The 24,250-nt window shown below is 42.0% G+C and overlaps 1 protein-coding gene across 3 annotated transcripts; it reads left to right on the top strand.

Annotated features, from left to right (window-relative positions):
* The first annotated feature begins 142 nt into the window (after positions 1-142).
* Positions 143-19,465, top strand: LOC132870761 (class I histocompatibility antigen, F10 alpha chain-like). Of its 3 annotated transcripts, XM_060904594.1 has the most exons (8): positions 179-260; positions 1,938-2,179; positions 2,285-2,450; positions 5,411-5,662; positions 11,637-11,924; positions 17,475-17,747; positions 18,339-18,443; positions 18,686-19,465. In XM_060904594.1, exons 4-8 carry the CDS (start codon positions 5,521-5,523, stop codon positions 18,712-18,714), a joined length of 837 nt encoding a protein of 278 aa, XP_060760577.1. In that variant the 5' UTR covers positions 179-260; positions 1,938-2,179; positions 2,285-2,450; positions 5,411-5,520; the 3' UTR covers positions 18,715-19,465. The 3 variants fall into 3 exon arrangements, with proteins under 3 accessions (XP_060760576.1, XP_060760578.1, XP_060760577.1); XM_060904595.1 differs by having other exon boundaries at positions 175-260; positions 1,961-2,450; XM_060904593.1 differs by lacking the exons at positions 1,938-2,179; positions 2,285-2,450 and having other exon boundaries at positions 143-260.
* Positions 19,466-24,250: the final 4,785 nt, after the last annotated feature.

Genomic DNA, 24,250 nt, shown 5'->3' with positions numbered 1-24,250 from the left:
TTCAGCTCTGACCATCAGAAGAAAAACTTGAAGTTGTGTTTAAAAACACACACAGCCTTTATACTTGTTCATGAAGTTCTTGCTGATTAACGTTCAGTTGAGCGGAAGTGACGTCTAACTTTCATTTCTGGTTTCAAACGAAAGGCACATGATCTTTTTTTTTTTCTCTGCTACAATGTGAAGAAATTGCTTGAAAATGTGGAAAGCAAAGATTATTTATACAATAGTCTTCTTCTTACTTCCCCAGCAGTCGTGTTGTGGTAAGTGTTGGTTTTGTGGAGACTTTTTAAAACTAGCTGTGTTTTTGTTATAGGGAGAATGTTTGTAATTTACAGTGTAAATGCCCATCACATAAACACTGCGTTCTACCAAATAAATCTGTCTGAGTGTGGGGAACTGAAATCATTTAAATGTGTGCAAAAAGCTGGTTTATTTGTTTGTTTGTGCATCACCAGACAGTTAATGCAGTAATAAACACACAGGGCAGGATGGGCCATACCATGCATCACTGTTTAATACAGTAATTTATTTCAGTCTGCACTGCAGGGGGGAGTCATTTTCTCTTTATTTGTTTACTGTATTAAATAATGTGTGTTCCTGTTTTAAATAGACAAGTTGTTCAGTAACCCAGCCATCAGTCGACTCCAAAAGTTTTGACACCCTCCAAACAATGACTAAATTAGTTCTTTTAATAAATATGATGGTTATAATGGTTTTCCTGTTGACTTTATGCCATTTTAATAATCTGATACAATCACACCAGTTACAAACAGGCACAACTTTGTCAGAGAAATGAATAAACTTAATTTCTTTTTGCCTTTTAGACTGTCAAAGAAATGTCACATGTTTTAGTGCTTGAATGGTTAAGTTACAAGACTAAAGACTATATTTCATGACAAATCCACTGAGAATAACATTTAAAGAATATACATGGACACAGGAAGTGGCAGCTGCCGGAGCTGTAGCTTATTAGGTGTTTCCAACGCATCCCAAAACAGTCGTCTGTACAGTGTGTGTCGATGCTCTTCTCTGTTCTGATGATGACATGTTGGCGCAGGAGCAAAGTGGCCATTTACTGTCTGATTATGATGAGTATTACTTGATTTGTGTTACATCGTGTAACTCTCCAAAAACCTGATCAAATCATGAGAAAAGCACACTTTAGCTAGGAAGGTTTTAGACACTGTTAAACAGACTGACGGTTTTTATCAGCGTTTGGTTACACAATGTGATCTCAGTAGACAGACACCAATGCAAAACCAAAAAATCACCTTAATAAAACAGGCATGAAAACGGGTCAGGGGTGAAAAAGGTGAGAAGGGTGCACGAGTGGTGACGTGGCCTCTGTTGTTGTTTTATTTTGTTTGGGGGGTCTTCCCCCAGAATAAATATTATAGCCTCCTTACTAAGTATACTGTATTGATATTTGCACAAGGACATACAGTACAAATACAAATTCAAATACATGTAGTTATAGTGAAATTATGCCCTGGAAAAAATGCGAATAATAGAACGAAGAAAGTGGAGAACACACAAGGAATAGTGATCATTTTTTCTTTTTATTTGCCTGGATCACCAGTGTCTCCATGGCCTGCTTTCACTGAGTTGCCACATGTTTTCAGCCTTGCCCGCTTCTCTCCTTCAGCAGTTGGTTTCTTGGCCTGCTGAGCACTGCAAGTTGCTTGAGAGCCATACTTGCTCTGCTGCTGCTGCTTTTCCTCCTTGTTCACCCTCTGCTGGTGTTTGTATGTGGCTGCTGCAGAGTTAATGTTCTTGCACAATGTTCTGTCCACTTCCCCAAACTTCACGTCCTCCCTTCTAAAGAGCTGCATAGCTGTCTTCCCCCTGGACATCAGCGTGTACTTGACCGTCTGTATTGCATTAAATGTTTCCACATTCATGTTGCCACTCCTTTGATTAATTACATCATTCATCAGACTAAATGAGGACTCGACTCTAGGTCCATGAAAGATGGAGAGGCAACACTTAACCAGTGCACCCAGGGAGGGGTACTTGTCTGGTTTGTCGAAGACATGACTCCACCACTCCACAATGCTCTCTCCCTCCTTGAAGCTGGGGATGGTCAGGTCAACACTGAACCGCACAAGTTCCCTCTGGATATCCTGGTCTGCTGGCAAGAGGTGCCCCAGCATACCACTCAGCCTGCCAAGATATGGAAGTACCTGCAGCTTTCAGTTCTTTTTAAATCAAGGCTGAATACTTTCTTCTTTGCTGCTGTCTTTTATTAAATCAAATTTGAGACTTTTAATTTGATTTCTTTCAGCACGGACAGCACTACAAAATGGCGTCTCCACTATACAGTGCCCTATTGAGGTATTTCACCCACGTGACCAAGTCACGTGACCGCAGCCATTTTGGACGGCACGCTTAAGTCCTTCAGTGCAAGGCGGTATGGGATGGTGGAGACCTTTGCACATTTTAACAAGAAAGTAAGCTGTGATTTCGTGTTAAATTGGATCTGTCTTTTATCACAAACACTGTACCCAGCCTTGGTATGGAGCCCTGTTTATTTCTGTGTCCAGTTTCTTTCTAGCCTTTGTTATTGCGTTTTATGTCTGATGTCTGCTACATGCAACCCTAGACAAATTAACACTGCCTTGTTTCACTGCTCAGATGAGTTAACAAACACTGACCCATTTACTTTTTGCTATATATTTTATCAAAATTGCGTTAACTGATAAACTAACCTGAAATGAAATGACTACTGCAAAGTCTGGAGTACTCTGTTGGCTCCCAATCCTGTCTCTTCACAGCTGCAATCCATTTGGCCCTCTTGTCTGGGTCAGTAGGAAACCGGTAGTGATGTGTCAGTCGTGAATGATCCGGTTCAAAGAGCCGGCTCTTTGAAGTGAACGACGGGAGCCGGCTCTTTGGTGGGAGCCGAGTTGGGGAGCCGAATTAGTTTTTTGTCCTTAGGTGCCTCAGAGAGAGAGACTTTCACAAAAAAAGTTGCTGTCCGATTGCGTCTTTGTGTTGTCTATTACCATTCAAAGGAAAAAAAGTAGCATGGTGTACGCCTACTTTTTTTGGTTGGGGGGGGTTGATGTCATTCACAGCTGTGAAAATACGAAAATTGGTGTAATGCTTAAAGATGTGGAGCGCAGGGGAGAGGAGTCTGTGAGGCACCTGAGGAGGGGAAAATCAGCTGTGTATTTTATATTGGTAATATAACAGTTTTGCATTATGTTTGTGAGAAAATAATTTATAAATTGGTAAGTAAGTTTTATTTCTATAGCTAGAACATTGTTACACTGCCTTTACAAAGCTTTACAATGGCTACAAAAGCTAAAAAATAAAATGGAAAACATCATTGATAAAATATAAATAATAATGTAATTAATTAACTAGTTAATTGCAGCAATTAAATCAAAAATAAAATCTCAGGAGCCGTTTGGGAGCCGAAAGAGCCGGCTCCTTATAGTAAGAAGAGCCAAAAGAGCCGGCTCCCGAAAAAGAGCCGAAATTCCCATCACTAGAAACGGGTAAAAGGAGCGTCCTGCACGCTGTCCCTGTCTGTTGTGGCAGCCCACAGCACAACAAGCAAACACCATGGTTATTTATAGAGTGCTTACTGACAAATTAATCTATTCTAGGTGTCTGTAACACGTTTTTTTTTTCAAGCTGGTTCTCCCTCTCTGTCTGCAGCGTTAGTATGTAGCTTGACGTTCAAAATGGCGGACACCGGGGCATCACGTGACCCTGTGACGTCAGGTGAAATACCTCAATAGACCCCTTCGCATGTTTGTAAACAAACCGACCGTTGCCAGGATGCGTGCGCAGCCTGGACTCAAACAATGGCGCTGCCCATAGACCGGCATTATGAGCTGTCAGATTATGCAAAACAATTGTCGTTACAAGATCGAGAATGCTACATAAATAAGTTAACTCTAACAAGTGGACATCGTCTACCGGATCCGTATTTAATTAAAGAGTGGACGGACGATGTTAGTAAGTTCCCTGGTATACAATGGCCAGATATATACTCGTAGCTTTAGCTACAACAGCAAATACCAACACTAAACAGCAATTTGCAGGAGGTAATGGCATGAAAGGAATGATAGTGTAAAGAGTGCAGCTAAGAGAAATCAGAGCTGCGTAAAAAGCGAGAGGCAGAGACCAGAAATGAAACTGAACGGGGCGGGAGCTAGGTTAGAGCAGTCAACATAAGTTGGCATTTAGAGTGAGGGCACACAATTTTACCTTTCCATCCTTGCTTTAAAATTGTGATTTTCGGCATACACAAATAATGATGGCACAAAATCTGGACTGCTTGAGTCAAGCGAGACCTCTCCTACAAACAAAATTGCATGCAAAGCTAAGTTAACATGCTAACAATATTCATTACATTGTGTAACTATGACCCAGCTAATCAGACAAACGTTACCAAAGTATTTTGCTACATCAATAAACGAAAACTAGAAAGAATAAAAAAAGAAATTTAATAAATAGCCTGATCTTACCTGTGATGAAGTGGGTGCTGCAAACCCGCGCATTTTTGATAGTGCTTTCATCCTAGTCTACATGTTTGATGGCTTGTAGCCATAGCCGTCGGCGATTTTTTTAATTTATTTTTTTTTTATTTTTTTGGGTGAGATCCTGCTGGAATTCTGTAAATTTTAACCCCATCACTGCTATGATTCTGACACCCGACAACACAACAACTAGGCACTCGCTGAGTCTTTTTTGAGTCCAGGCTGCGCGCGCAATTTCCTCTTACGTATGAATGACGTTTACTGCGAAGGGGTCTATATAGTGAGTAGCGAGCAATTTCGGACACAGGGATTGTCAAAAGACATGCACGCCCTCTTTCGAATGCTGACGTAATCAAGCCGGAAGTTTTGTTTGTTTTGATAGCAATCAGGAAAGTTTGAAAAAAGTAGGAAATTTAGTCCGATGACTCAATCCAGCTTCTGGTGGTCTGGTCTGCACTCTGACTGATGTGTGCACGCTCTGGCCAGCAGGAGAAGAGGTGCGAAATGATGCTGCTTGCCCTTCGCAGCGAGATGTACTCGTTGCTATCGCGTCAATATCAAAGCAGGAGGAGGAGGCGCAAACCAGCACGAACTGTCTATGGATGCGAAGCGACCTCCTTGCCCTTTGGGTCAATATCAAAACCCCCCCCCCATTTTTTTTCTCATCGGATCTACACGATTCATGTAGGTCACCCATTTTGGTTTCAAAACGGCGAATTTCGCCAAAAGGTGAGGGATTTTCATGTATGTAAAAGAATTTCCACGTCATTTCGTTACAATATATGGATGTTTTCTTAAAGTTTATATGGCAAAGTATATAATAGGTGGAAACCTTTGGACAAAGACCTTTTGAATCAGAGCTGAAAGTATCTGCAAACTCAGATGATCCCTAACTCCCTGTTTTTATTATGTTGCAGAAGTTAATTCCATCATTGGCTATTGCCTCAGCTCTGAAGGCCTCGGCCTTCCCCGTTACATAAAAAGAGTCACTGTGAATGATGCCACTGTCTTTTACTATGACAGCAACATGCATTCAACAGCACCATGTCCCGATTGGCTCAGCACCACAGCTTGTCAACACTGGAAAGACATGAGCTTTGCAGCACAGTACAACCAGAAACGTATGTCTGAAGCACTCCAAACAGCCATCAAGCAGTTCAATCTCACAGGTACTTCATGTTTTTCTGTAACAGTAAGACAACTATAGGCTTTGTTCATCAACATTGCTCATTTGACAAATATAAGAACATTGCAAGTTAATCACATGAGACATGTATTCAACACAGTTTGCTTGTCCTTATAGAAATTAATGAATTGCACTTTATCTTAAATTTCAAGTACCATATAGTCCAGACATATTCAGGAATTGTAGGGAGTGTGGATGAGTGGTGAGATGAAAAAATGCCAAAAATTAAATACAGGGTTAATCCAAATTTATGTTAACACTATTATTTTTCTCCTGAATGTTTGGTGTGCCGTGACCACTGCTGGCATAATTGGTCCCTACTTTTCTGACACCCCAGCAGTGAAGTTAGACGTCTAATTGCATATGGCAGGGTTTCCCATACACAGACCATTGTGTGGCGCTGCGCCACACAATGGATTCCTATCGCCACACAATCAGACTCACGATTTTGAAAAAAATAAAATAAATTCCGTTGCGTATCGTTCCGTTCATTCATAGTGCTCTTTCTTCTCGTTCATGCGCGCACACACAGAGAGAGACGGAGAGGCATGTACACAGGCCTGCCGTTGCGCATATACCCGGACTGCAAGTAGGCCTGTTAGGTTAGGCTAATTAAAAGTAACGCAGCCTTCCCGATTCGCCTTCCGACCCCTTATTCTACATCGTGCTCGTGATGAGCTTTATCATAGCCTTCTTGGCTTACAGGAAACGGACATCCCTGAGTCAGGCTATAAACCAGTTTTGATGCATACAGTAGCAGCTTGACGCGAGGAACCGGCCTTATTGCATTATCCTGTTTATCCCGCTTCAGCATTCATACAAGTTATTAATAATGGCTTGACATTCACAATAAATAAGGATTTCCCACTAGCCTAAATAAAATGTTATACTCGCAGGGATGCCTAGTTGATGCTATCTGAAGCATAAAATCTGAATATTTTAAGAAACAGCTTTATTGGCGAAGTAGAATTGCGAGCGGGATTTCTCAGCTATGAATAGGGTAAGCACAGAAATTCAGTATTCCTTTGTATATTTCTTTGATGTAATGGAAATTTTTAGTGCTTTGATGAAGAAAATGTACTTTTATATCCATAGATTAAAACAGACCTCAGGAATAGGCTCCAAGGGGAACACCTGGCAGCCTGCTTACGAATCTCCATACTGTAAATGGTCCCGAACCCAATGACTTCCCTTACGATAGAGCACTTGAGTTTTTTTCAGGAAGCCACGCAGAATTAAATGTTGTGATAGGGCATGCAGGCTTTGCACCAATTAGGGTAATGCTTTTTCATTATTGTTAGTTGCCTTGGTGTTACCTTACGTGGTTTCTTACATCTAATTATGATATTTTATTATTATTTTGTTATTACATTATACTATTTATTTCATTTTAGTATTGGTTGAGGTAAGTGTTGAGTTCAATATTTAAAATAAAAAACTCCAGCTTGTTTTTTGCAATTTATTCCTTGAATGTCAACTAAAGAATGATTGAAAGATTGCCACCAAAAAGGCAAAAAACTAAGATAAAAACTAAACTTCAATTTTGGTGAGTAATTTTCATAAATTTAAAAGACAGGTTTTCCACCAACATCAAGCCCAGCAAACTAATGGCCTGCCCTGTAATATAAAGTTTGGTCGAAGAATGAAACCAGGCAGGGTTCTGGTAAAAATTGTTTTAGCTGTCTTCTCTTAAAGAACTTAAAAGAATTTAGATTGAACTGAATAATCTCAGATGCTTCTTGTAGCTTTAAAATAGTCCCAGCAGGTGACTCTGAAGAAAAATACTGTGTGTTTGAACACCGCCCGCTGTAAACACTTTGCATACACCCCAATGACCGACTCCACTGACCGCCACGACACCACCGCGCACAACTCCCTCATTGGCACAGTGGAGCATCACAATTTGCTACCTGGTCTGTGGGAAACACTGTATGGTGCAGCAGTATGCCATTGATGAACTTCCACTCCAGATCCGATTGGTTTCTACCATTTAAGCGTTAACATAATTTTGACTAACCCTGTATTTAAAAGTCTTTATCAGACCTGCCAACCTTTATGCATTTCAACACCGAGTATACTCGAACATATTCGAAATATGAAGGAGCCAATCGATATTTGCACAGGTGTTTTGAACTCTCCCATATTGACTGACACTTTCTGGAAGGCCCGCCCCCTCTCTCCATCTTACACCAAGAATAGTGGGGCTCCCCACGTGCAAAGCATATGGACCAAAGCTCCATACTTAAGAGAATATGGTAATGCATCAACCTGATTTTTGATGGCTTTTGACCATATGACATCCATACATACGTATGAAGAGCAAATGTGTACCACCACAGGGAACCCGATTGTAAGTGCAAGGCAACGTATCTCAACTCTTGACCATCGGACAACAAAACTTAAATCTTTATTTACATAAGATAAATGGGTTTTTATCCAGTGCTTTATTTTTAATTTGCTTTTTAAAAAAAAATCAGATTATTTACTAACACATTTTACACTCAGCAGGAGCTCTGCTTTTAGGCAGTGCCTAAATTTACATATTACAGTAGATTAGCCTGTGCTCACGGTGCTTGAAAAGTCAGCCTCAATGAGAGAGAGTTTTTAAAAAATGGGTCGGCCTTGGGCTGAGGTGCCCTTGAGCAAGATACCCGGCCCCTGGCTGCTCCCCGGGTGCTGTGGTATGGCTGCCCACTGCTCTGGGTGTGTGTGCACGTGTGTTCACTGCTTCAGATGGATTGAATGCAGAGGATGAATTTCACTGTGCTTGATTGTGCATGTGACAAATAAAGGCTTCTTCTTAAAATGTCTTCTTTAATCAGTTGCTCATCAGCAATTTGTTTTGTAGGTGCAGTGTGGATGTGTATGAGCTGACTATCCTTTAAAGGCGTCGTGCGGTAATTTCAGCAGTCAGGCTATATCATGTGTCAAAATGTCGGGTTTGGTGGGTTATTCAAGCCCCTCGGTTTCCCGCGATCTCAGTCACGATGTGCCCGCTACAAGCATTTCAAGTTGACGCGCACAGCCAAATTTAGGCAGCCAGCCGTTAACTAGATCAACTTATGTGTGACGTCATACCAGTAACCTCCCTTGGGTGATTCTGGCCTGTCGCCATGTTTTCTCTATAGCGTGCGTTTACCAGAGTTGTTTACATTGCGGATTTTGTGGATTTATTCAGTTTGTGGATAGTTTTGAACACTCAAAACACTATGAAATGATGTATTAATATTCTGTGATACAAAATGCCTAATCGGTGTATTGTGTTTGGCTGTAACAACACCCCATGTCGCTTTTAATAGGTCTAAGATCATCATGGGAGAGCAAAATAGATCTATAGGATAGAAACCAAAAGGCCAAATTTGGACTTGTGTCCAAATTTTACAGTGATTTATGCCACAGAGCTGCCTTTAACTAATAATTATCACTTATTACTGACGATTGTACGTTTACTAAACAATACAATACAAAGCTCAATACTCCCAGCCTATAACATACTGAATATCAAGTTAAAATCAACCGCAATAAAAGGAAAATGATGAAAACTGGAATATCAAGGGGTCTACTGTATCAGAAGGCCCACTGCATTTCGCGAGATCGCAAGCTGTCAAGTTGCTAGAATTCAATCTTTCTAGCTATACTTTCACCCCCTACAGCTATCAGTATTACACATAATCATAGATTAATCACACAGCATTCTAATTCACGTGAAAATGGTCTTTAAAAATACACACAAGTAGTGATTTAGTCAGAGAAACCAGCCAAAACAAGTCTTCAATTCGCCGGTCTTCTTCATTCTCGTCTTCGTTTCTGTCGTCGTCAGAACTGTCCTCATTTTCTTCTGAAGATGAGCGCTCAGGTTCAAATCTGTAAGGCTGGATACCACCAGGACATTCAGCTGTCAAAATCTCTACTTGTGGGCCATTTTCTTCTTCTGTATCGGTAAAATCAAAGCTAATTTCCTCAGCATCACTCCTATTTTCTGGTGTGTCCACCATTGCAACTGCACCGAGTGGTTACTGGTATGACGTCACGCAGCTGTTCCATTGACCGAGAGGGGGCACTGCGAACGCGGGAAATTTCAAGTGACGGGCATGACCAAATAAGGACCGATTACAACCGCGGGAAGCTTTTGAAAAATCGATGGTCAATTTATTTCGAATCTCGAAAGCATTCTGGTGCAGAATAATGCGACTTTTATCGCCACTGTGTGACGCCTTTAAATATTAATTGATGGTTTTAAGTGAGAAGTATTGGAATGGCCGACTATAACTGTGATTAACATTTTATAATTTAAGCAGCACTTTAAGCATATTTGATATTGTAGTTAAAAATTACCATTAGGTAGCAGCATGGTTTTATTACATTTATTATTATTATTATTATGATTATGATTATTATGATTATTATTATTATAAGGTTTCTAGTTATACTAGTGCATCTCAAAATTTGAATATTGTGAAAAAGTTCAATATTTTCCATCAGTTATTTAAGAAAGTTATATATTATAGACTCATTACACATAAATTAAAATGTTTCAAGCATTTTTCGATTTTAATCAGTATGGCATACAGTACAAAAACAAAAACCATCTCAAAATATTAGAATATTTCATTTTGAGTTTGAGTAAAACAGTATGAACACAGTGTGTCTCTTGGTCTAGTTCAGTACACACAACCACAATCATGGGGAAGACTGCTGACTTGACTGTTGTCCAGAAGATGATCACTGATGCCCTCCACAAGGAGGGTAAGCCACAAAAGGTCATTGCTGAAAAGGGTGGCTGGAAAAGGTGCACAAGCAACAGGGATGGCCGCAGTCTTGAGAGGATTGTCAAGAAAAGTTGATTCAAGAACTTGGGAGAGCTTCACAAGGAGTGGACTGAGGCTGGTGTCAGTGTATCAAGACCCATCACGAACAGACATCTTCAAGAAAGGGGATACAACTTTCGCATTCCTAATATCAAGCTACTCCTGAGCCAGAGACAATGTCAGAAGTGTCTTATCTGGGCTAAGGAGAGAAAGAAATGGACTGTTGCTCAGTGGTCCAAAGTCCTCTTTTCAGATGAAAGTACATTTTGCATTTAATTTGGAAATCCCGGTTCTAGAGTCTGGAGGAAGAGTGGAGGGGCACAGAATCCAAGGTGTTTGAAGCCCAGTGTGAAGTTTCCATAGTCTGTGATGATTTGGGGTGCCATGTCATCTGCTGGTGTTGGTCCACTGTATTTTATCAAGTCCAAAGTCAACACAGCCATCTACCAGGAGATTTTAGAGCACTTCATGCTTCCATCTGCTGACGAGCTTTTTGGAGATGCTGTCCTTTTCCAGCAGGACTTGGCACCTACCCACAGTGCCAAAACTACTACCAAATGGTTTGCTGACCATGATATTACTGTTTGATTGGCCAGCCAACTTGCCTGACCTGAACCCCATAGAGAATCTATGGGGTATTGTCAAGAGGAAGATGAGAAACACCCGACCCAAAAATACAGATACGCTGAAGGCCACTATCAAAGCAACCTGGGCTTCAATAACACCTCAGCAGTGCCACAGACTGATCACCTCCATGCCACACCGCATTGATACAGTAATTCATGGTAAAGGAGCCCCAACCAAGTACTGAGTGTATAAATGAATATACTTTTCAGAAGTTGGACATTTCTGTATTGTAAATCCTTTTTTTTTTTATTGCTCTTAGGGAATATTCTAATAATTTGAGATACTGGATTTCTGATTTTCTTGAGCTATAAGCCATAATCATCAAAATTAAAACAAAAAAGGCTTTAAATATTTTACTTTACACGTAATGAATATACAATATATGAAAGTTTACCTTTTTGAATTAAATTATGAAAAAAAGGAACTTGTTAATGGTATTCTAATTTTTTGAGATGCACTAGTATATACAGATGTGAACTTGCACTGATAACATCTGCCTTTTGATTTTCTTCTGTATTACAGGCACCTTTTCAGATATTAATGTTTATCAAGCTTGCAGTCGCTGTGACCTCTATCCAAATGGCACAGTCAAGACATTTTTAACCCATGGGTTCAATGGGATGGACTTCTTAACTTTAGATTTTGACAGTAAGACGTTCATACCTTCTGTTCCTCAAGCCATCATATATAAAAGGATTAGGGAGAAGGATGAAATCTTGCTTGAACGTGTGATGGCTTACTACAAAAAGACCTGTTTTGACCACCTTAAGATGTTCTTAGAGAATTCTCCTGCAGTCAACATGAAGAAAGGTAAGATCTGGGCATCAGCATCTCCATCATTTGTGTCTAAACTTTTGATCCTAACAGCGCTTTTATATATGTCTGTATATTATATATAAAAAAAATTCCCCCCTCGTCCCTCCTTTGGGCGGTCTTTTTTCCCTCCTCAAGCTCGGGTCCTCTACCAGAGGCCTGGGAGTTTGAGTGTCCTGTGCAGTATCTTAGCTGTTCCTAGGACTGTGCTTTTCTGGACAGAGATCTTGGATGTTGTTCCTGGGATCTGTTGGAGCCGCTCTCCCAGTTTGGGGGTCACTGCACTGAGGGCTTCATTCACCATGGGGACCACTGTTGTCTACATCTTCCACATCGTTTCTAGCTCTTCTTTTAGCCCTTGATACTTCTCAAGTTCCTTTTTCCTGATGTTGTCATTTGGTATTGCCACATCCATCACCACAGCCTTGTTCTCTCATTTGTGTCCACAACTACCCTGTCTGGTTGGTTAGCCATTACCAGTTTGTCCATCTGTAACTGGATGTCCCATAGGATCTTGGCTTTAAGGGGGACTTCCAGTTACATATGAAGATTATCTTTGAGTGGTGAATATACAGTATATTTCACAAGTGAGTGAAGTGAAACCCCCCTTCTCACACACACACACACACACACACACACACACACACACACACATATATATATATATATATATATATATATATATATATATATATATATATATACACACACAGAGCTTTCCACTAAGGCTCATATTAGCCAGCCATGACAAATAAGAAGCCAGCCTGGGGGGGGGCTGACAATCCCCTTGTGTGAAATGGTGAGAGTGCTGCAGGGCGCGTATCGCAGGCTATGAGGCTCCGATGCTCTGAGCCTGTGTGTGTGAGAGAGCAGCCCCGCCCCTCTCTGCTCCTTGAGTGCAGCTCGTCGCCTTGGTAACGGTGCTCAGGTGCAGGGAAGAGAGAGACAATATGACAAGCAAAGAGTGCTTTTTCTCAGAGTTCCCTCTCCTCGAACAATGGTGATTTACACGGAAACAAAAGGAGCTATTCACAATATTCTTTCACATTGAGCACTACAAGGCTCTCATGAACACATTGATGTAATTTTTTTGTCTCTAGTGTAAAAAAATGTGGACAATAGAGCGAGTTGAAAACAAGTGATTTTGTAGTAAAAGCGCTGTCAGGTTTATAATGGGAGTCTATGGGGCAGCGCGCCTGTCCTCTCCTTACTTTCAGGCTTCTCATTCAAAAACTGTAAATCCTATCGCTCAGGTAGACACATTGTATGAATCAAGACAAGTGTGACTCCCACTTTTGAGAAAATTGTCTGTAGAGTGAAATTTGTGGCTGAAAACACAGTTTAAATGAAAAAGTTTGAGCTACTTTTTCAAGCTCTCTACACACCCATTATAAAGTCTGAATTTCTCCAGAATTGATCGGGAGTAAACACAAACTCCTGTGCACGCAGTTCCCACGATTAAATGTATTTTCCACAGACCATTTATTTATTCACTTTACTCAAATACAAAGTAAAATGGCAGTAAATCTTCTTTCTTTTCTTGCATATTGCATCATCAGGCGTTCCTGGCTTGTAAATCTCTTATTTTCGGTGCATGACACATTCCCGCAGCTGAGCATGCTATGAATTAACAACGACACCGGTCTGCAGTGGGGCTACACAATTACACACTCAGCGAACATTTCTCTATTTGTGTATGAAAATACACTCCAACCACTCAGTTTGGTTTCATTTACAACCAACGGTGTCTTTTGATGCCAGCACGTAATTGAACGAGAGAAGACTGGTTTACCGGAGACAAAATAAGCGTTATCTCTGCTTCTGTTCCCTCCGACGGCCCCGACACACTACTGCCTCCACCGAGTGCGCGCACGCGCACACCGCATGTCGGGGCCGCGGATGAGTTGCTCTCCCTTGATCAACGAAGTCTGCGGGGAATTTGTGGTTATTATCGGTACAAACAGCGCGAATCACAACTTAAATGAGTGCGGTTCAGTTTGACATTATTGTCAGTCCATTAGATAAACATTTAATTTTATTAAAATCGAGAATTAATATTTAGAGCCTGTGGGCTACAAAAATAAGTCATTAAAGTAGCCGGCTGGACTTAATTGTGTAGTCGGCTGTATGGCCGGCAGCCGGCGCTTGTGGAAAGCCCTATATACACACACACACACACACACACACACACACACACACACACAGGCTTTCGTCTAAATGGGGGAACAGGGGCGCTGCGCCCTCTTACTCTCGGCATGCGCCCCCTTACCGACTCCGTGAAAACATCCCAGCAACACTACGTGACAATGTGTCTGATCATCAAATACGTTATAATTGCTCCAAAAATATTCCAATCATAGTAGATACACCGCCAGACGGTGCAAAAACAATCCGAATTGGCGTTTTCCAGATTGAGGCGCCATGTTTAGTTGTTTACTTGTCGCGGCTGCTCTTGCGAGATTTGACATGGGTTACATACAAGGTCAGCTGAGTTGTAGAGCGAGATTTCTCGAGACTGAATGACCTTTCACCCACCGGCGCGGGAGCTTTTGACAGAAGTAGTTCGAGTTGTTTTTGTTGACACTTGGGCATTTAAAGATGTCATCCCGCGACACGAAGCGGAAAAAAGCCAAAGACTGTCCGGGGCAGAAGAAGATTACTTCTTTCTTTTTCAATGTTGACAGACAATTTGTTACAATTTCCCTCTCAGATAGCCTCAGAATGTCCCATTGGAGCATTTTTCAAAGGCTTTGCACGGCGGGGGGGGACAACCGGCACCATACTAAATTTTTCTAGAAAAAAACCCTATTATTTATTTATATATATATATTTTTTTTACAGGCCCGCAGACCGGGGGGGGGACAAACGGGTATGTTGTCCCGGGCCCAGAACTGGGCTCTCATGAAGTTGCGATTATTTTATTTCATTTCAAAATGTGTTGATTTGGGGGAGAAATGTGCTATATTTGTATTCAATAAATGATTTCAAGATCTTTTGCCTTTATTGTCTTTGAAAAAGGCGTCAAGAACCCCCTACCACCCCTAATGCAAAAATAGTTTGGTCTGACTCTTTGATTAAGGGGAAAAAAACGACATCGTTCGATCATAGTGCTTCGACAATCAGCGTGCGCACCATTTGCCAACATGCACAAGTCAGGAGCACAGAAAAGAAAAGAGAAAAAGAGAGGAAGAAACCAAGAGACTCAGGGGCTCACTGCATAAATATTTTAAAAAAGATTCGGATGATGCAGCAGGTACTAGCAAAGGCAGTGGGGCAGCTGAGCCAGGTAAGAGTAAGACACAGCCAACTTTTTCCAGCCCCCTAAAGTAACCCTAACCAAGGCACGCACGGCACGCAATTCATGTTACAAACGAGGGGAGAGCAAGTCACACTGAACACCATATCAAACGCACAGGGCATTGAATCATTTCATAACCACAACGGCTTAATAACTTTGTATTTCATATATCTGATTGAAGCTAAGAATATTCACATTAGCCCGCAATCATATCCCGCCGTTTCTCGAGCGGTGTGTTCTTCTCTGCTTTTCACACTGGACAGTACGCACGCACGCACAACAAAAGTCCGGCGCATTGCATTTCGCACCTGAATAGTTGCAGACTAAGGAAATGTTAAAATGTTAAAACTGTAAAAATGTTGAAATACTATAATGAAATGGTTGTTGACCGGTTGAATGGTTTTTGAATACCTGTCATTTAAGGGTTGGAGTGAGTAGAGACTGGGATAAGAGAGGTGGATGTGTGTGTGGGTTGGCCCGGGGGGGGGGGGGGGGGCCCATTCAGAGCATTTTGTCCCGGGCACAGCCAAAGCTGTCAGCAGCCCTGTGTGTGTATATATGTGTGTGTGTGTGTATATATATATATATATATATATATATATATATATATATATATATATATATATATAAATAAAATAATGGGTCTGTATCAGAAACTGGGTACTGTGGGGGTACCCCACTAAATATACTCAGTCAATAAACTATACGGTTTGAATGGTGATGTTAGTTTTAATTTTAAATAAAATGATGAAAGAAATAATACAGATAAAACTAAATCTTTGATGTGAATATTCAGAATTTGGAAAAAATTCTGCAAATTTGTGGAAAAATGGCGGCTTGATTTGGGACATGATAAATGGTCAACTACATCGCTTTCCCTTAAACAGGTTGTAGTCCACTGAAAAGTCTACAGTTATCACTAATTGTATTTTAAGTTGTAACTTTATACACCTAAGGATTGGTGCGCTCACAGAATAATCATAACCATAATAAAACATCACGCAAAATATTTGATCACCGTTGTAACTTCATTTTCCGCAAAACCAATACGATCGTGTGTTTTGATCTAAACGGAAAGCCTCAGGGTCAAGGTCACGACCTCACCAAAAGTAGTAACTTAAAATCACTACGCCATATAAAAATTTAGTTATAAATCTGCGATTTTGTTTTTTAAAGCGAAAGCTGAAAGTTCGGTATAGAATATGTTTCTTACAGAATATGTTACGATGGTAGCTGGTCTTGTATGAATTTCTGAGCTATAAAATGAGTTGTGGTCTATTTTTTACCGTGGCGTGTTATTTGTGTGCGGGGAAGGACACACATTTAACAATTTGCATGTGTAGAATGGAATTTTCCACTCCAACAGTTAGAAGTTGATCGTGCTTCCATTTGCGGTCTTTCTGTTACGCGGGTGATCTGTTCGGGCGTTATCGCTGAAAAGGTGAGTTTTGACAGTTTTATTTTGTTTTAATCATGCAGTGAATGTTTCTTTTTCATCTTACTTTCATATTTCGTAGTGTTTGTGTATTTTTGGCCAATATTTTGCAACCATGGTCAATTTAAATTGAACTTTTGATAGAATCTATGGCCAGTCATTTTGCCCCGCCCCCGCCTCGCGCTCCGTCCGGTGCGGTAGTGATGTCCCGTTGCTCGCGCGTCGCAGCAGAGACCCGCGCGACCTTCAGCCGGTACAGTCGCTGTTCTTTTACTACCGCCGTTGTTCTCATCTTTCCGGTGTGTTCTTGATTTTTCCATTGTGTCCTATTTCGCCATATCAAATATCCAAAATGTATCATATTATTTAAGTGAATAATCAGTTCAGTCATCATAACTTGGCATTTTTAACCCAAGCAATCAAAAAGAGGAAATTCATTTAATATTTTCACTCATCTGTGAAGGAGGGGCTTTAATTCTTCATGATGTAGTTATTTTATATGTAAATCAATTTTACAAAAGCATTTGAATTGTAATCAAAAAAATGTTCCACAGTGGAGGCCAAATAAAGCAAGATGCTATCTTTATTCTTATTAAACATGACAAAGGAAACATTGAGTGTTCGGTAAACGCAAAAAAAAAAAGTAAAATTAGAAAATTTATTTTTTGACCATAGCTGATTATGTAGACGGTCCATTGGCTTTACATAATATTCCATTTAAAGATCACCAACTCTCTCTATATACATTATGTAGAATATATACTGTGTGTATGAAGTATAAGTGGGTTTGTTTGGGTGTTTTGTTGTTTTTCAGCTCCAGAGGTCAGGATTTTTGAGGAGCAGAGAGCTGGTTCCACTCTCCTCACGTGTCATGTGACTGGGTTTTACCCCAAAGCCGTGCAGGTGAAGTGGATTGGGGCAGATTTACAGCAGGAGGATATCGAGACGAATGATGTTCTGCCTAATGGTGATGGCACGTATCAGACCAGAAGGAGTGTGATCAGACCTGAGGAGAACACAGGAGATCAGCACTACAGCTGTGTAGTGTATCACAGCAGCGTCGAAGGAAATATTACAGTCACCTGGGGTATGAAGTTATTAAATTAATTTAAAAAACTTATTAATTCATATAAAATGTGATTTTAAATAATGATATTTGCCTGATTAATTTGATCTTTGTGTTTGGGAATATCACCTTTATTTTAATCAGTGACTAAAAGTATTATGTTACACATTTAATATGTCTTTTTTTTTATCTCTTATATGGACTGGGCTATGATATTCGTTATTTATTCTAATACAGTCTATGATCTGGGGTAGAATATATAATCTGAGATATGTCATATAATGATATGATATATACAGTGTTATTACCCTGGATATTATATCTGGCAATTATATAGATATTGGTCTAATCCTGTCCTGGTGTACGATACTTCATATGTTATTATGTCGATAATAAATACTTTGCTCTGTTATTTTAGATGGGGTGTGATGTTAGATGTTCAGTTTGTTTATTATATTCATTGAATAATGTGTTCAGGTAAATTGTACAGTTGTTACACTTGTCTGTGTGCATTTTTGTTTGTTTTTTGTTCCCTCCCAACACAACTATAGTACAGGAGACCTTTTCTTTCCATGTCTTAGCCTGATCACATTTATATTCTCTGACTTGTAGGTAAAGAAGAGAAACTCTTCCGGCTTCCTGTTTGGATGACGTTAGTCTGCATTTTCATGGTTACTGTAGTTGGGCTTGTAATACGATGCTTCATTAAAAGTAAAGGTGGGCACTTTAACCTTAATGATTAACTAATAAGTATCAGTGTGGAAGGTCGAAGATCAGTTTCTCATTATTCTCTCTCCTTTTTCAAAGACTGACACTGAATACACATGTTATAATAATTACTCACAGTCTTCCACAATTAATTATTGTAAAACCTTATTCAGGTCTGAACTTTTGTTACAGTTCAATTCAAGCCGTGTTCAACACGATGAATTGCATCTGTTTTTTGTTGTTCCTCACAGATGCTGTGACTGAAAGTGATGACTCATGAGAAGATCGAGCTGTCTATCCTTGATCTCGAACTCCTACAGTCCTCAGGTCTAGCTGTTTCTTCTTGGATATTTGCACAAATCTCTTCGTTAAGGTCAATCTAAATGAAGAATCAGAATCCTTTTTTTAATTTTAATTTTTTTGTTTACAAAAGCTAAACGACACGGACATAGTGTATTCATCACTTGACCATTCACACGAACAAATTCTCAGTGTTTAGCACAACTTCATCAGAATCAGATGTTTTGTTTTGCAATAACGGATGTATCCGGTTCTCATTTTAACAATCTCGGGCCATTGTGATCCAAGTAATTTTTTTTTTTAAAACCTCTGAATATTTTAACTTCTTAGACTCCCAGGAACAACCATCTACTGCATTTACTTTCATAATGACAGACATGTCCTTTTAGGTTCACTGTAGCATGTGAATAATATATTTTAAGATAAAACTGTTTCTAACCTGGCGACTTGTCCAGGGTGTACCCCGCCTTTCGCCTATAGTCAACTGGGATAGGCTCCAGCTTGCCTGCGACCCTGTAGAAGGATAAAGCGGCTAGAGATAATGAGATGAGATGAGATAAAACTGTTTCTAACCTGGCGACTTGTCCAGGGTGTACCCCGCCTTTCGCCCGTAGTCAGCTGGGATAGGCTCCAGCTTGCCTGCGACCCTGTAGAAGGATAAAGCAGCAAGAGATAATGAGATGAGATGAGAATTTCTCTGTTCTTCCCTATATTTAATAGGATAACATAATGTTGCTGTATTGGTTTTGTACATTTGTATTTTTTTCAATAAAGTGTTTATTTCCAAAAAAAAAAGTAAGAGGAAAAAATATGATGCAAGAATGTTCTGCGCATGTGCATTACCTTCTAGTTCTTCTTCAAATTGAATCGGTTCTCAGTGAACGTTATTGTGTATTTACCGCCACTTACCGGTCTGGAGTGGTTCGAAGTAGGGAGTTTCTTAGAACTTATATAAGCGTGATTAATTTAAAAAAAAAAATCTGAACAAATTCACTAAATTCTATGAGCTAAGTTTTACACACACACACACACACACACACACACACACACTCTCTCTCTCTCTCTCTCTCTCTCTCTCTCTCTCTCTCTCTCTCTCTCTCGTTCAGATGCTCTGGAGACCCCTAATATTTGGTGTGGACCAGGTGCCATCTACCCATATCAGAATTACTTTATTAATCCCCGGAGGGAAATTCAAATTTATACGGTAGTTGTAGCCCAGTTCAGCTCTGACCATCAGAGGAAAAACTTGAAGTTGTGTTTATTAAAAAAAAACACAAGAAGCCTTTTATACTTTTTCATGAAGTTCTTGTTGATTAACATTCAGCTGAGCTCAGATGATAGTGCAGCAGATAGTGTTTAGTACATCTAACTTTCTTCCGGTTTTAAACGAAAGGCACATGGTAACTTTTTCTGCAGGGGGTGTTTGAGGTGGAGGTTGGTCTTTTTCCAAGATGGCGTTGGTGGAGGTGTGAGGTTTGGTGGACAGCAGGTTGATTATAGCATAGCATGGGGGGGGGATGGTTCTCAGTTCGAATCTATCTTTGTTTGCAGTTTATTATTGTTTATTTGGTTGTTTTCTTTATTATTTTCTTACCTCTTTATTAGCTGTAGGGAGCGCAGGTGGCCAAGTGGTTAGAGCGCTTGACCGCTAAGCGAACGGTCCCTGGTTCGAGCCTCGGCTCGACGGGGATCTGGGGCTCGCTCCCTGTCCACCCAGCACTGAATGGGGACCTGGTGGAAACACTGGGGAAGTTAAAGGCGGCGAGGAAAGGAACTGGCCACCCTACCTCACTATGCCGATGGCCCAGGACAAGTGCGCTCTCTAACAGGCACTCCCCCAATGTACAAATCGTATATGGGACTCCCCTTTGCTATTAGTTGTAGGTATAGGAATACTCTGAGGGTGTGGAGGGAGTACCCCTTCAGATACATGGCTTCGGCCACGGGTGGAGAAGATAAATCAAAAGAGGGAGGGTGGGAACAGGTTAGAAGCAAGAATTCAAAAAAGACTGATAGGAAATAAGATCGGTCAGTTGCAGCTGAGGAATGGGAGGAAAGCAAAGTCAGGAAAATGACTAACCCAGCATCAGAAGAAAATAAAATCCTGTTAAAATTATCAGAGCAGAATGGGAAAGGTGGATTTAAGTCAATAAGTCCCACTAAAGTGTCATTCACTGTTGAGCTCCTTAGGTAAAGGGTTCCAGGCCAGGATCCTACCTAATGGATTATTATTGATCATGTGTGCAAACGCAGAGCAATTGAATAAGGCAAAGACAATGGACACAGTAGCCGGGAAAAAGGTAGAGAAGATCCTCCCCGGGGTTAAATCAGGAACAAAGGGTGTGATATATGGGGTATATGCTGATATTTCAGAGAAAGAATTATTGGAGAAAATTAAGGGAGGAAGAATTATGGCAGTGAAAAGATTCAAAGCCCATGAGGGTGGGAATCCCGATTCTCCGATCTTGATTACATTTGGGGATGATATACTACCGCCAAGAGTTTTTATTGGATGTCTGTCGTACCCAGTAAGGCTGTATGTCAGGCCCCCAATACGATGCTTTAAATGCCAAAGATTTGGTCACGTGGCAGCTATGTGTCGTGGAAATCGAAGGTGTGGAAAATGCGGCGCAGATCACAACTTCTCCGAATGTAAAACTGAAACAATGAAGTGCTGTAATTGTGGGGGGAGATCATATTACTTCATCTCGGGACTGTGAACATTATCTAAAGGCGAAACAGGTTCAGACTGTAAAAGAACAAGGTAATGTATGCATATTACAATATGAATATATATTCATATGCAGAAGCATTGAAAAGAGTGGAGGGGAAGATTATCAGCGCAGATGTATGAAAAGAGGCACTGGGGAGCTCCCAGGTATTAGCACCAACACCTTCTCTTGTATCATCAGGCACAGACACAATTGTGATTAAAAAAGAGGCTCTCTTGACTTTCATGGTAGATGTGCTTTACATATCCAAGGGTAAGGAAACTAGGTCTGATATCAAGTCGGTGGTGGAGGCAGCTGGGAGGTTCCTGAACGTGGTAAATTACGCTCCTCAGAAGTTATTTGAATTTATGAGCAGGGGGAAAAAAGAACAGATAGGCCGGGCCCAGAGACCGATATGGAAACCGAAGGTATAGAGAATGTGAATGATGCAGATGATCTTTCTTAGATTAGTCTGTATGTTTTATATTTTACATTGGAATGCACGAAGTCTGATTGCTAACAGACAAGAATTTAAAAGATTCGTTGCTGATTTCCAACATAAACCTGAATTAATTTGCATCCAAGAAACATGGTTAAAACCTACATTGGATTTTGTTATCCCTGGATATGAAAATCTGAGAAATGATCAGTCAGATAGGTCTGGTGGGGGATGTGCCACCTTTATTAAAACAGGAGTTAAATATAGGAAAGTTGAAATCTGCTCAGAGCTAGAAAGTGTGATCGTGGAGGTTTGGAGTTCATATGGGAAACTGACAGTAGTTAATCTATACAACCCCTGTAAACAGCTACCAATACTAGAACTAGAGGATATCATGGAGAAAATTACATCTCCAGTTATATGGTGTGGCAGCAGGGGCGTGGTCAAGCGTCGGTCTGTGACCGGAGGGCAGAGTCAGGGAAGGTAAGTGGCAGAATCACTGCACCTGATGTTAATTAACATGTTTGTGTGTCTTCTCCAGTGACCACGCCCTATTTAAGGAGAGAGCTAGAGCAGAGGAGAGCTCTCTCCCGAACCAGACACCAGATGTGTGTGTGCGCGCGAGTGTCTGTCTGTGTGTTGCTGAGAGACCACTGAAAAGTGTGTAAAATAAAGAGAATTTCGAAACTTAGTTCTGTCCTGCCGTCTTCTGTGCTCCTCCCACTATTACGAACTGCCACAGTAGTGCTGAAACCCGGGGACGTGGAGCGCAGAAGAACAGCCCCATGGAGTCCTCCCCTTTCACCGACTTGGTCCACGCCCTCGCCATGGCCCAGCAGAGCCAGCACCAGGCGCTAGTCGCCCTCCAGAAGGAGCAAGAGCAATGGTTCAAGGCCCTGGTGTTGGCTCAGCAGGAAGATCGACAGGCGTTCCGGCACCTCCTCGCGTTGGTGGGGTCCACCAACTCCACCACCGCGGGCCCTTCCCACCTCACCCTAACGAAGATGGGCCCGCAGGACAACCCCGAGGCCTTCCTCACGCTCTTTGAGCAGGTAGCAGAGACCTCGGGATGGCCGTTGGAACAGCGCGCCTCCTCCCCCTGCTACCAGGCAAGGCGCAGCTGGCCGCACTACAGCTCCCCGCCGACCGCCGGCTGGCCTACGCGGACCTTTGCCGGGCCGTCCTCCAACATGTGGGGCACACCCCTGAGCAACAGCGACAGCGCTTCCGTGCTTTGCGCTTGGAGGAAGTCGGCCGGCCGTTTGCATTTGGCCAGCAACTCTGGGACCGCCTGCTGGCGGTGGTTGAGGGCTGACAACCGCGACGCCAAGGGACTCATCGATCAGGTGGTACTGGAGCAGTTCATCACTCGCCTACCAGCAGGAACCGCAGAGTGGGTCCAGTGCCACTGCCCGGCGTCGCTGCATCAGGCAATCGAGCTGGCAGAGTTCCATTTGGCGGCTGTCCTGACAGCAGGACAGCAGACAACCTCTTCTCCCCTCTCCTCTCTCTCTCTCTTTCTCTCTCTCCTCCTGTGTCTCATCCTCGCCCCGTTCCCCCACCGCAGAGGTGGGGGCCAGCGCCACCCCAGCTGGCCCACCGCACCTGCGGTGCCCTCCCGTTTCTCCCTTCTGTGTCTGTTTCTCCCCCCTCCCCCCCAGCTGAGTGAGCCCCAGAGCACCAGTGTAGAGAGGAAGCCTGGGCCAGTCTGCTGGTGCTGCGGGGAGCCGGGCCACCTCCAACAACAGTGCTCAGTAATGGAGGTGGGCGCGGTGGGTCGGATCCCCGACGCGCCAGGAGCCGCCCTCGATCGGGCCGGAGCATATCGCATACAGGTGAGTGTCCAAGGGGGTACATATCAGGCGTTGGTGGACTCTGGCTGTAATCAGACCTCAGTCCACCAAAGCCTGGTGCAAGACGAGGCATTGGGGGGAGCACAATTGGTGAAGGTGTTGTGTGCACGGGGATGTTCACAACTACCCTTTAGTGTCGGTCCACATTTTTTTTTCGAGGGGAGAAATTTAGAGTAAAGGCGATGGTTAATCCTCACCTTACCCACTCGATAATTTTGGGGACTGATTGGCCGGGATTTGGGGAATTAATAAGTCATTTAGTGAAGAGTGGGGCCTGCCGTAGTTTAGCAGGGGGAGGTCCCGGTGTCGCATTGGTGGGAGCAGCTGTCACAGAGCCATCTACGTCATCTCTGCGACAGAGTGAGGAGCCGCCGGCTCCTCCTCTTTCTATTGGGGAATCCCTTGCAGATTTTCCATTACAGCAGTCACGAGATGAGACTCTGCGGCATGCGTTTGACCAAGTGAGAGTAATCGCTGGTCAAACGCTCCAGCCGAACGCCACCCCATCCTTCC

Source organism: Neoarius graeffei, chromosome 22, assembly GCF_027579695.1.
Source record: "Neoarius graeffei isolate fNeoGra1 chromosome 22, fNeoGra1.pri, whole genome shotgun sequence".
Taxonomy (NCBI): domain Eukaryota; kingdom Metazoa; phylum Chordata; class Actinopteri; order Siluriformes; family Ariidae; genus Neoarius; species Neoarius graeffei.
This window is presented reverse-complemented; position numbering and strand designations above follow the sequence as displayed.

Coding starts and splice junctions, on each gene's coding strand:
- LOC132870761 (XM_060904593.1), top strand. CDS start 197: ATGTGGAAAGCAAAGATTATTTATACAATAGTCTTCTTCTTACTTCCC. Junction 11,925..17,474: donor TGCAGTCAACATGAAGAAAG/GTAAGATCTGGG, acceptor GTTGTTTTTCAG/CTCCAGAGGTCAGGATTTTT. Junction 17,748..18,338: donor AAATATTACAGTCACCTGGG/GTATGAAGTTAT, acceptor TCTGACTTGTAG/GTAAAGAAGAGAAACTCTTC.